The 12,457-nt window shown below is 49.1% G+C and overlaps 4 protein-coding genes across 4 annotated transcripts; 1 reads left to right on the top strand and 3 right to left on the bottom strand.

Annotated features, from left to right (window-relative positions):
- Positions 1-812: 812 nt before the first annotated feature.
- ABOM_000906 (NADH:flavin oxidoreductase/NADH oxidase) lies at positions 813-2,140 on the top strand (the record flags this gene model as incomplete). The annotated part of the gene is made up of 2 exons (XM_022528036.1): positions 813-992; positions 1,055-2,140. 2 exons carry the CDS (start codon positions 813-815, stop codon positions 2,138-2,140), a joined length of 1,266 nt encoding a protein of 421 aa, XP_022394273.1.
- A 397-nt stretch (positions 2,141-2,537) lies between these two features.
- ABOM_000905 (putative salicylate hydroxylase) lies at positions 2,538-4,089 on the bottom strand (the record flags this gene model as incomplete). The annotated part of the gene is made up of 5 exons (XM_022528035.1): positions 2,538-2,581; positions 2,654-2,985; positions 3,042-3,783; positions 3,836-3,893; positions 3,952-4,089. Coding segments are annotated over 5 exons (1,314 nt in total), but the record flags the coding sequence as incomplete, so codon positions are not given.
- Positions 4,090-7,697: 3,608 nt separating this feature from the next.
- Positions 7,698-9,204, bottom strand: ABOM_000904 (uncharacterized protein; the record flags this gene model as incomplete). The annotated part of the gene is made up of 3 exons (XM_022528034.1): positions 7,698-7,899; positions 7,962-8,752; positions 9,007-9,204. 3 exons carry the CDS (start codon positions 9,202-9,204, stop codon positions 7,698-7,700), a joined length of 1,191 nt encoding a protein of 396 aa, XP_022394275.1.
- A 676-nt stretch (positions 9,205-9,880) lies between these two features.
- On the bottom strand, positions 9,881-11,398 carry ABOM_000903 (uncharacterized protein; the record flags this gene model as incomplete). The annotated part of the gene is made up of 2 exons (XM_022528033.1): positions 9,881-11,281; positions 11,339-11,398. The coding sequence occupies 2 exons, from the start codon at positions 11,396-11,398 to the stop codon at positions 9,881-9,883; spliced, it is 1,461 nt and encodes a 486-aa protein (XP_022394278.1).
- Between the last annotated feature and the right edge of the window lie 1,059 nt (positions 11,399-12,457).

The following is a 12,457-nucleotide window of genomic DNA, read 5'->3' as shown; positions in this document are numbered from 1 at the left end:
TCAACATGAGCCTCGGATACCCCCAAGTATACGCAATCCGCCAAGCATTGAACAATAGGTTAAACGTCCAATGACCATTCCGGGTCTTTCTATTGTACAGATCATGCCGCCCTAAACCCCGGACGGTAGCAAGAGATGCCGTTTTCAGAAACCGTATCACCTTTACATTGAGTGTTGAATGTCTCATGGGTTACTAGCTGAATCTACCCTTGATTTGCGACACCCAATGGAAGCACCCCTTTCAACGCGCGTGAATACACATTCCATCACGATTAAAGTGCGGTGATCAGTCATCTAGTGCTGTTTGGGCAAATGATACTACGAGCGAAGCACTATGCAACCACGCGTGTCGCTAGTGCCACCAGGAGCGTGCGTCTTCCAAATCACCGCTTCTCCGCCTAAATGACTGAACCACGGGGAATGTCTACGTTCAGTGCAGAGACCATCGCAAGGACTCACGATATTGGTTATGGCGTCTTGGCGATAGTATGAGCGTCGATCTTCACCAGCAATTGTCGTCTCATATCTTGGCGGTTTATTTCGTGATTTGAAATATGGTCGGACCTTTTTTATTCCATGCCGAGGTGAAGATGAGTGGTATAATCATTATACGCGGGGGATCAGAATCGGTCGATCCTGTCAGGTGACATCATCATTTCATCGCAACTCATCTGGATGCATTATTAATGCAGAGACCCAATTAGACTTTATTAACTCGAAGGTAGAGTCGAGATGCCATCTCGACCACTTTTCCATTTTCGATCGTAACGGTACCCTCATCCATCGAACTCGTCTTCGTTGAGTCGAATATCATGGCTTCGCGAGAACTTCCTGATATTGTAAACAAAGCTGCGCCTGGCATATCCTACTTCACACCCGCCCAAGAACCTCCCGCGGGAACAGCAGCCGACCCGCAGTCAGATGGAACGGCCCCTCCGAAGCTGTTTCAATCCCTTTCTGTGCGGGGTCTGACCTTTCATAATCGCATCGGAGTAAAGCACCATCGTCCCCCAGTTACCAAACAATAATGCTGACATTGTTTAAAAATGCAAAGCTTTCGCCGTTGTGTCAGTACTCTGGTGACGATGGCCATATGACAGACTGGCATATGGCCCATCTCGGGGGAATTGCCCAGCGTGGACCGGGGTTCCTCATGGTTGAGGCAACTGCGGTTGAGCCCGAAGGTCGTATCACCCCCGAAGATCTGGGTTTATGGAAAGATTCGCAGATCGAACCTTTGAGTCGCATCATTGAGTTCGTTCACAGCCAAAACCAGCTGATCGGGGTCCAAATCGCCCACGCCGGCCGCAAGGCCAGCACAGTTGCCCCATGGTTATCCATGAATGACACTGCCTCTAAAAAAGTAGGCGGCTGGCCAGATAATGTTAAAGGCCCTTCTGATGTTCCTTTCAATGATCGAAACCCTATACCCAAGGAGATGACAAAGCAGGATATTGAAGACTTGAAGGTCGCATGGGTGAGCGCAGTCAAACGAGCTGTTAAGGCGGGCGCAGACTTTGTCGAAATCCATAACGCCCATGGGTATCTGCTCATGTCATTCCTTTCCCCTGCCGTGAATAAGAGAACGGATGAGTATGGTGGAAGTTTTGAAAATCGCATTCGCCTCAGTATGGAGATTGCTAAGCTGACCAGAGAGGCGGTTCCCGAGGATAAGCCTGTGTTTCTCCGCGTATCCGCAACCGACTGGTTAGAAGAATTGAGGCCGCCAGTGCCCAGCTGGAAAGTAGAGGACACCGCCAAGTTTGCTCAAGCACTCGCCGAGAGTGGTTATATTGATTTGATTGACATCAGCAGCGGTGGCACTCATCAGGCGCAACATATACATGCGAAACCAGGCTTCCAAGCCCCTTTCGCCATCGCTGTCAAACGGGCAGTTGGGGATAAGTTGAAGGTAGGGTCAGTGGGTATGATTGACTCGGCCCAGCTGGCCAACTCCTTGTTGGAGAAGGAGGGTCTGGATTTTGTCATGGTTGGACGTGGTTTCCAAAAGAATCCAGGATTAGTTTGGACTTGGGCTGATGATCTGAATGTGGAGATCTCAATGGCTAACCAGATTCGTTGGGGATTCTCTCGCCGCGGCGCTGGACCATTCCTGAGGAAGAGACAGGAAAAGATCTAGAGTTAGATAGTATATGGTTCGTGAAGTTTATGCATATATATATATGTTGACCATAGAAAGGATATATCATGAACAGGGCACGAAGCACAAACTAGAGCCATCAACCAGGGTATAACTGCTTTAGCTCTCGTCCAAATGTTGTGTTTCTCGTTGATAGTACTAAATGATTTTAATCTATAACCGTAAAATCAACCAAATCCCGACCATATTTACATAGATCCGGTCCCCAAAGTAGGAATAGCAAAAGAAATCTCGGTATATACATAATACGAGCGCTATGCAGACATGAAATCAATCGCTTGATACGTGTGGATGTAGACTCCTGTTCACTTAGAATACGATGTTGTACGGCGCACGTGCGCCCAACTATCCGACCACTGGGTTGAAAGAACCCCCACTACAGATGATGACGCGGTTCAAGCACATTCTCATCGCGTATTTCTGCAGAGGATATAATTTAGTTTTGTCAATGACAAAGGAAGAGAATGAATCGAACGACTTCGGGAATCTTACCATTCCAGGCCTCCAGGGCCGCTTTTTCGGCATCCCATCCCCATAAGAAAGTCTGCGTCTCACGATCTGTCCACCGATCGGGATTAGACCCGCCGGTCATCGATAGACGGAACTGTTCATCTCGAGCCTGCTGTTCGGGACCGTCAGGAAGATGCAGCGTGATACGGTTTGCCGAACCGGACTGCTGAACTGTCTCCGCGCGTTGCTTCCGGGAATTTTCGTACGCCCGTAGGGCCACGGGGATTTCATGCTTGGATGAAATTGTTGATAGGAGAATGCCTAGGGCGGCAGCGTCTTCGACAGCCTGCGCAGCGCCTTGAGCGACGTATGGCCTAAATGAGAGGTTAATTTGATACACCTCTCGCATAGAAGGTAAGGGGGAACTGACAGCATAGGATGACAAGCGTCACCGATTAACGCCACACTATCTTTAATCCAAGTCTTCAAGGGAGAATGCAGGCAGAGCTTCCACTCAAGAACTTCATCTTCCGCAACCAATTCAATGAGCTTCTGCACCCTTCGATCCCACCCGCGATAGTTGTCAACCATCTCCTGCTTCGATCCTTTGGTAGTCCACGATTCCTCTACGCCATGTCCATCCGGATGAAGCAGTACCACGTTGAAGAGCTCGTGCTTGCGAACGGGATAGGCAATGATGTGACGACCAGGACCGATCCAACGAGTTGCTTGTGGCTCGTCCACTAGCTCTTTTAATTCGGGATCATTTTCCATCGCGCTCCGTGGTAGCATGATCCGATAGGCTGCATCGCCTGTTGGAATGGCTTTCGAGGGAGAGTATTCTCCAAGCAGGTGATCACGGATGGTGGATTTGATGCCGTCGGCCGCTATCACAACATCCCCTCGGACAACAGTGTCATCGGCTAACGTCACAGATGCCGGGTTAAATTGAACATCGGTGACGGTCGAGTTTACTCGAAGTTCCACATTTGGTAGCGCCAGCGCTTGCTCAATTAAGGCGTTATGGAGATCTGCACGATGAATAACTACCTGTTGGCCGTATGTCTTGTTTACAGGCATTGTCCCTAAAAGACTACCGTCTTGCCACCGGCGGACATGGATATGCTCCAGGGCAACGTCTTTTGAGTGAATCAATGGGGACACCCCCCAGCCTTGTTTTGAATCAGCATCATCTTCAATTCGAGAGTAACAGCAAAAGCTCACGGTCAAAAATCCGTAACATATTCGGGGAAACTTGAATACCGGCACCGACCTCCAGGAGCTATGCATGGATCTGATTAGCAGATATTCCGACAGCAGATGCACCCTTGGCTGCGTACCTTTGGGGCAGATTCCAAAATCGTGACATGGTGTCCTTTTGACCCCAAAGTCAGGGCTGCTGCCATGCCACCAATTCCTATACTCGTTAGTGTCAAAACCATCCCCCCATACCCAGAGAAAGCGGAAGCATACCTGCCCTATATGAAGATTAGCATGATCATTTCGAGTGGCCCACACCAATTATGTCAGATACTCAACCTACCCAACAATAATCACCTGAAGAGGTGTCTTCGCCTGTACTACCATGATGACAAGAAGCCCGTGGAACGTCAAGCTACCAATCTAAAGGATCAACTCTGGAGAGTGGGCAGAGAAGCCAGGCTCTCGACGAATGACCTACACAGAGAAAGCCGGCTTAAATGTTGCGTGAAGATATAGATCACACTATGGATTTGCCACTCCAACTTGAGCAACATCGACAATGGACAATGGACAATGGACAATGGACTAAATAAGAATGATGGATGATGGGGACAAATATACTATTTAGTCCCACGGACACCCCGGTCTGTTCTACCGGAACTAACGGGAGGCTACTAAAACTAGAACTATCTCCACCATGGGGAGCAGGGAAAGAAAGCGGCTGCTAGCTATTGATACCCTGCCAGGGGTTTAAGTGTACAGTACGTATTGCCATCCCTGCCTCGTGCCAACAATGCAGGGCGAAGGCGCCACCTCCCGCCTTCCTACATTTCTTGTTTCCTTCTGCAACGAAGAGTAGCTGGCCGACAGATAAACGCCAATTCTAAACCAGAAGGCTATAGTCCGGACTGTAGTACAGAGGGGAAAAAATGATTATGAGCCGATGGGTGGCGCCGCTCGGTAAAGGGCGGTGGATAACGAGTCAGCGGCGACGGGGAAGAACTTCCCTCTCGAAAGCTTCTACTGTGCCGGCTTTCCAGCGGCCCTCCATCTGCCGAGGCTTCGTCCACTCCCCCAGGGCATGCGCAAGAGGACGTTGTCTCTAACCCCAAAATCAGTCTGTCTCCGACCCACATCGCTGCACTGTTGACGCAGACGTCAAAATCTGGTGTTTAGCGCAATCGCATCTCCGGCAAAAAGCTGGAGAGCACATTGCCGATACCGCTGTATACCCACAATTTTTGCGAATCACTTCTGTTACATTTCCAGGTTAATGGCTACAATGCCTTGCAGGAGATTTGTCGGCCCAACCCGACCACTGCTTTTAGTTATTTAAGATAGATTATTTAAGCCACTTCTCGTCATTCGAGTCGCTGTATAATTTCTTTTCCGTTTTTGCTTTTCCTTCAGTTAAATCTGTATTTGTTATCAATGCCTTCAGCTTACAATGCGGCAGTGTTGTTTTCATACTACTAGTACTAGTAGTAGTCCTGTCATGGTAATGGACCAAGGGCACAATATGCAAGGAGTTGAAAAGCTCCTAAAAATGCCAACCAATGGGGGTTTTGCTGATCTGCTGAAGACTGCTATGGTTGGCTCATTGCAGATCCTTAACCCTAGAATCAATCCCCTTCCGCTGTACGGTCTCCACATCAATACGGCCTCGATCCCACACCATCGGCCCGGGGCTTCTCTCACTGCTTCCCTTCTGGGAAGGTAGTATTAATTAAGTACCTTCATGCTGCCTCCTTGTCTGACCACCACCCAGCCAACAGCACTCTAGGCCTTTGTTATACGGTTCGAAAGACCACCTGTTCATCATACCGTTCATCATGGGACCTTGCATCCTCGTTTTCACTTGCATAACAGCCATTGATGTCACCCATGCCTATTAATCGAGGATCCCCGTCCTGCGATCTACAGCATTAGAACCGTCCTTTGTTGCGATAATGACTGTAATTTTGCCATTTTGGCTCCAAAGAAATAAGGATAAGGCGCACATTGTGCAAGCACGCTTTTCTGGCCACCTATACCACAATTCCACCAAAGGAATTCTCGACTCAATGGCAACGCTACGAAGGCTCATTGAAATGATTTCCACATACTGAACTTGTATTAGGCGAATGATACGACTAGAATGGGCAGTATTGATGCTTACAATCTAAACAGAAAAGTGCGACAGGGATCTATTAATCATCAGTAGATATATTGGCAACGATTGTCCGTGTTCAATGGGAAGAAACGTCACCGTGTATCTTATAGGCAGCAGGACCTTTATACATAATACTATGAAATATACAATTACGGCAAGGCATCCCTGTCGTCAGCATGGAGGATATTGTTTGACCGGTTTCCCGGTTTTGGTGGGCGGTTATCGCGTGAGTGTAGATTTCTCAGTACCCTTGGGTTATCGGGTGAGGATGTCTTGTTTTCTGGGCTCGTCCAGGTGGGGGCTTAGGCACTTGCAGTATGTTGCCATTTGGTGAGCATGTGCGGCTTACTACGGTCGATTAAGGTTGTGTACAGGGGTCTTATCTTCGATATCAAACGAGCCACGAATTCGCCTGGGACCGGCCGTCCCAAATCTAGCCAGATAAGGAAACCCCACTGATGAGGCCAGAATATGAGTAGTAATTGATTGTGGCTCTCTATCCAGCAGTGGGCTATTAGAAGAAGGACCCAAGGGCATGACACGAGGGTAATCCATTGTTGGTGACCTGAGCCAACCATTATCTACTGTCTACACGAGTCTTAATGAAGCCTGTGCTTTCGTCCTTTTATATAGCAGAAAACCCATGATCCGTCAGGCCCAATCTAAAATTAATGGGCAGCAGGAAGCTCAACGCTCCCTATCCATAGATCCCGCATCCATCGACGGGTCACTGTTCGTCTGTTCACTACGTTAACAGCTCAAATAACTATAACGGACAGTGGACGTACGTGGCAGTGCATGGTTTTTCGGAATCACCGCATAATTCCGGTAAAGCTCTTATTCATCTGAAACGCTTTCAAGATCCTCTGGACGTAAGAAACCACGGCGATGCGAGGACATGTTGGAATGTTATTCGGTTTAATTGGATTGTCCGGATAACCCTCGATGATTTTACAGGTATGATGATATACAGAATACCTTGATATATCGAGCAGTGATCTCATATGACTAAACACTCTCTCAGTATGGTTTCACTGAGGGTGGATTAGCGTGAGGCGCTCAGGCTCCCAACCAGGGTCGCCGAAGTATAAACCCCCCCTCCCCTCCTTTCCTCTTCCTTTCGTTCCTCACAGCTGCGTGAAAGTGTCGCTGAAAGAGCTCAGCATTCGATTGTGGATTTCCCCCAGTCTTCTGGAATGTGAGCGGCTCGTGTTGTATCTTGGCTCTTTTTGTCATTAAAGCCGTCTTTAGATGATGGCCCATGGTGGGAGGAGATGATTATTCTACCTGTCTTGTCCGGCAGATTCGATCAACGATTAACATGTGACATTCCTGGTACTACATTGGTCGTACGATGACTGATACCTACTGTACCATTGCAGCGCAGTGCTCAATTTGATGGCACACGGAGAATGAGACTTATTGTAATCTACAATCCGGATATATTCTTGGATCAAATCATGCCGCTTCGCTCCCTGTTGAAAAAGACTAGCCTTTTGTGAGTCTCTCCTGCCAACAGGTATGGCGTGGGTGAGAGCTTGGCGTGACATTATCATCAACCTCGTGTGCCTTCTGGCCCTCCATGGGACAGGTATGCCGGTATATACTAATCTGGCAAACAGCTTCTGTGTGGTTCTACTCTTGTTATCCTGGCCTCAGAGGAAGATTGGGTCTAACTGCCTTCTTGGGGAAGTCTGCATTTCATAACGTCCTTAACAGTATAATGATACGTTACCATCCCAACCACCTAACCCAGACATCAACTATCTTTGTAGAATCGGGGTCACTGCTCGAGTCAACCACCAAGTACCACCCGTACATCGCACCCGTTATGCACGCATGGTTGGGATAAATCTTGACAGTCTGACCAACACCCAGTGGGATCTTCTTTGCAACATCCTCCGACTCCCACCTCAGAATACTGTGCTCCTGACTGATTCGATCAATGAACAAACGATCCCTCTGCTGGGTGGCTGGCAAGCCCCAAGGCCCAACAACCCCCCATCCTTTATAACTCGGACAGGCTCCCGCCCCATCCCCAAAGTGCCCACAGCAACCAAGGCCTCCGGATACTCACGCTCCCCATCATTATACACACTGCAAGTCTCGGCCACCACACAAACACCTACCTCATCAAAGAACTTTTCCCGTACACCCCCCGCATTCGTACTCATCTGCTGCATATCCAGCAACGGGTAATTGCCCGCATGCAACTCAACTCTAACCCGTCCCTTAAACGCCCCCGTGTCCGGCTCCTTCAAAAACTTCTTCAGCTCCTCAAACTCAGCATCATCCCCCTCAGCCACAGACTCTGCAGCAACAACCTGCGGTGTTGCACCCACACTAACAATCAACTCCCTATCCACGGGCAAAACCCCCGCATAGGAATCCAACGCAAGTAAACAAGCCTCAACCTCCCCCCTCAAATGCCTGAGTGCATCCCCCTTACTCCGTCCCCCATAACTCAAACTACTATGCGAGTAAATCCCGACCAATCTCCCCGCTCCCGTCTTCTCCATTTCCCCAAGTTTCGAAAATAAACCCCCCTTGTCCATCGCCCTCGGCGGCAACCCAGCCCGATGATACCCACAATCAACCTTGAGAAACACCCCCGCTGCGAACCCCGTAATCCGGGCAAAGGTATCCAGAAACTTGATTTGGTCGGGGTGATCAATCATCACCGAGACGCTGTCCGGCCCAAGCTCTGCCGCTGCAAGGGCCAACCGGGAAACCTGGGATGGGACGAGTGGGATTCCATACAGGATGTTCACTTTGTGGCCTTTAGACTGAACTCTTTCAACAAGGGAAGCAGGTTCTCGAGTTCCAGGGGTGTGGAGGTCACAAAATTGATTTCCGGTGATGAGGTCCCGACTTGGAGACGGGATAGTTCGGTTGTCTTATTTTTGTTATCATTGTCATTCGTTGGTCGGGGGTTGCTATGGTGGATTTTTTTTATTTTCTTTTTTTTGGGGGGGGGGGCAGGGGTGAGATAGTGGGTGGACTGGTTACGGGGAGTTCGGTCTATGATTATTGAACTTACTTTGTGACTTTTGACGTGGGCTCGAAAGCCTACGCCCAGGGTTTGGATTGTTTGGAGCATTGAGTTACAGTGGCGTTTGATGATGGCTAGGTCTAGGACGGCGGCGGGCTTAGGGATTTCAGCGAGGGTTTTATGCAGGTAGAATTGTTTGAGGGCATCTTTTGATGGGAGGGGGCGTTGTGGGATCATGGTGTCCATTTTTGTGGTTAATAATTGATTGTATGATATGTAAGGAAACAAGGAAGGGGTCGATATGCGGCGAGATGGGGTTTTATAGACATATATTGTGGAGGGGTGGTTGTTTAAGTATATGGATGGTGTGGGGATACATTTTGTTTGTTCTGTTTGGCTACTTGTATAGGGATTGGCGGATGATAGTTTTACCTGATCTTTGTGCCTGGTTTATTTGAATAATGTTTGGTTGTCTTCTGTTGAATATTGATATACGGAGTAATGAGGTACACCAATTTTGCATTATTTATTTGAACTATCTCAAAACACTTTTGGTGATGTATTGACATGCAATCTGCGTATGTCTAGATAGGGGAAAACCTATCACAGATAAACAAATGACCCTCCGATCTAGAGTACGTTTGAACTTGTGTAATAGTTACCATTCCAACGCCGTATTATGCAATCACTAGATAACAGGTAGTTCCAGAATTGGTCCGGGATAAGAGAGGTAGGAGAAATAGAAAAGAAATGATGAGAAAGAAAAGGTCGATCGTGAAACAACTTCGTACTGGTATCCGTCGGTCATGCACTGGTCATTGCTAGTGACGTGTCATAGGGGCATCAAAAAAATATGTACAGTAGCGTATACAATAGCGGTCATAGACTGTCGTTGGGAGATAAGGATTGAGAGATTTCAAGATCAAGCTGTAAACATAAGTCGTAATCTGCTGGATCGCTTCTTTTTCTCTTTGGGTTGCGCGTCCCGATCTGAGTGATGAGAGTGGTGAGAGTGATGTGAATGGTGGGAGTCCGCCTTCGACGGAGCTCTGGAAGGAGCCCTAGATGGAGCTCGGGAGGGCGCCTTCGATGGAGCCTTGCTTGGGGCTCTCGACGGCGCTTTAGATGGCGCTTTAGATGGAATACCGAAGAAGGACTTAGTCGGTGCCTTGGAAGCCGCGTATGACTCCGGCCGTTCGTTCACACGGGTAGGCGCGCGAGATCTTGGGGGGCGCGAACGATGAGACCGGTGGGATGATGCCCTCGATTCCTCGTCATCAAACTTGAAACGAGGATCCCGCATCATGCGTGCAGTGGTCACATCGATGCCGGACATCATAGCAGCAGTTGGGGTGATGAATTCACCATCAACAGAGGTGCCGATGCTTTCACCAGCTGCATCGGCGACACCTCGTCGCCACATTTCAACACCGCTGAGACATTCGGTGTTGATCTCTACCATGTCATCCATACCGACAGACTCAGCCGGTCCAGGCCCGGGGCCGCGGTCTGGTCCTCGACTGACTTCGTTACCATTACCGGACATCTGCTTGATGATTTTGTAGCCGCCAAACATGACAATTGTCGCAGTGAGACCAACACCTGCGGCGATGAGAAACTGAGGGCTGGCAAGCAGTGCGAAAACGGCAGGGGCAGCCGATTTCAGTGATGATAGTGCGGCCGGGGCCATCTTCGAGGCAATGTTACTGATCTCAGCCAAGGTGAGCGCAACTGCGGCCATGGCATCTGGATTCTTTTGAAGATGCGCAATCGTGGTGGTGGCACTGTGGTGCACACAGTTGGCTTCCTCCATAAGCCACTGCGCGCGGTTTACTAGGCCACTCAGTTCCGGGTCCTCGATCTTCTGTAGTTGGTTTTGTTGTGGCGGAGCCTTGGTCAACGTGTGAGGATTGTAGTCGCCGTACGCCAGGTCCATGTCGATGTGCGCATCAGACTTTGAGCGACTGGTTGTCGGCCGAAGCTCGGGCCCCCGCGTGGCGATATCATGATGGGTGTGTCGACGGACCATGTCCTGCGGACGGTCATAGTAAGAGTCCGGGCGTGACGCAACGGAGCCGCGGTCCTGCTCATATTCATAGTCGTCGTCGTAGTAGTGCCGGGCATAGTGACTGCGGCCCGAATGGTGTCGCGAACGACTTCTCCGCGAAGAGGCGACGGAGGGCGCATCGTCAATCGTATAATTTTGTAATGCCTTCAGCGCTTCTCTTTCGGCGATGATAGCATTCCGCTCGGATTGGAACTGGGCCTTGCGGGCGCTATATGCATTCTTGGCATGGCTGAAAACACCAAACAATTGCTTACTCTGCCAAACAAAGCTGTTAGCAAATGTCGCGTGAACTGCGGGGGGCATGACACCTACCGTACTCACTACCTTGCCGGATTTATCAATCACGGCAATGGTTTCGCCGAACGGGGCCATTATAATCGATTAGCAGTACAGTACTGCTTAGTTCTTGGAATAATGATCAATGTCGAGGTCACGACTGACTTCCTAGTCAATCGTGATGTTGATCAGTCCACATTAAAGTCCACAAGGGTGCCGATAAGCATTCGCTTATAAAGTGATAAGCGAATAGCCCCGAGACGAGCGGTGTAAGGTAATCGAGTATATAAATATCGAAACTAAGCCCACTGGGTGGAGAATCGACCCGATCTTCCAAACTTTGAGAAAGAAAATAATCGTTCTAGGCCCTGGAAGGAAACAAAAGAAAAGCAGCAGGGCTGAATGGGCTCATATAATAAAGAATGCGATGGCGAATTTGTATGCACGAAAAGCTGGTGCCTGATGGAAACAGTTTCCGCTCAGCTGTGTCAGGGATATATACAATCAGACGGCGATTTCCGGAGGGTTATGAAGTATGTTGGAAAGTCAAACGACCACACGACACGAAACCGCTTTGCATCGGAGAAAAAGGCCACGAAGGAGGTACTCTGACAAGTCATATAATTGGAAGGGGAAAAAACTGTAGAGGGGGAAAATGAGGGGGCTGGGTGGGTTGAAAAAGGACGAGATCCGGCGACTCAGGCGCCTAAAATGGGCACGAAGCAACGAACAGGATTAAACACCGCCAAAAGCGTTTACGGTTGGGTGTCGATGACGCTCAGTAACAAGGCAGCCGATTTTGGTGAAAAAATGCCTTGGGAAAAAGACTATGAATGGCTGTTCGTATAGACTATGCCGCGACCAATCGGTGGGGTCAGTGTTTGCTGTCACCGCACACCCTGACAGCCCTATTGGTGTCCCTGTGGGGTGCCAATCGCCTCATCAAAGATCCGTTGGGTAGAAGGAGGGGGAATAAAATGTTTTCGTTGTCTGTACCTGATAATGAGGCAAATAGTCCGGTGTCCGAGTGTTTTCTCGGCGATGACGCATCCTATTTCTCCATCGGAAAGAATCCAGGTATCCATTTCATTCTGCTAGAATAGAAAAGAGCCTAGTCAGGGGAAGAGAAAAAACCCCATGACATGGAAGGCACAT

The sequence above is a fragment of the Aspergillus bombycis genome, assembly GCF_001792695.1.
Source record: "Aspergillus bombycis strain NRRL26010 chromosome Unknown contig00003, whole genome shotgun sequence".
NCBI classification, from domain to species: Eukaryota; Fungi; Ascomycota; class Eurotiomycetes; order Eurotiales; family Aspergillaceae; genus Aspergillus; species Aspergillus bombycis.
The sequence above is the reverse complement of the archived record's forward strand: the minus strand, read 5'-3'. Positions and strand labels throughout refer to the sequence as shown.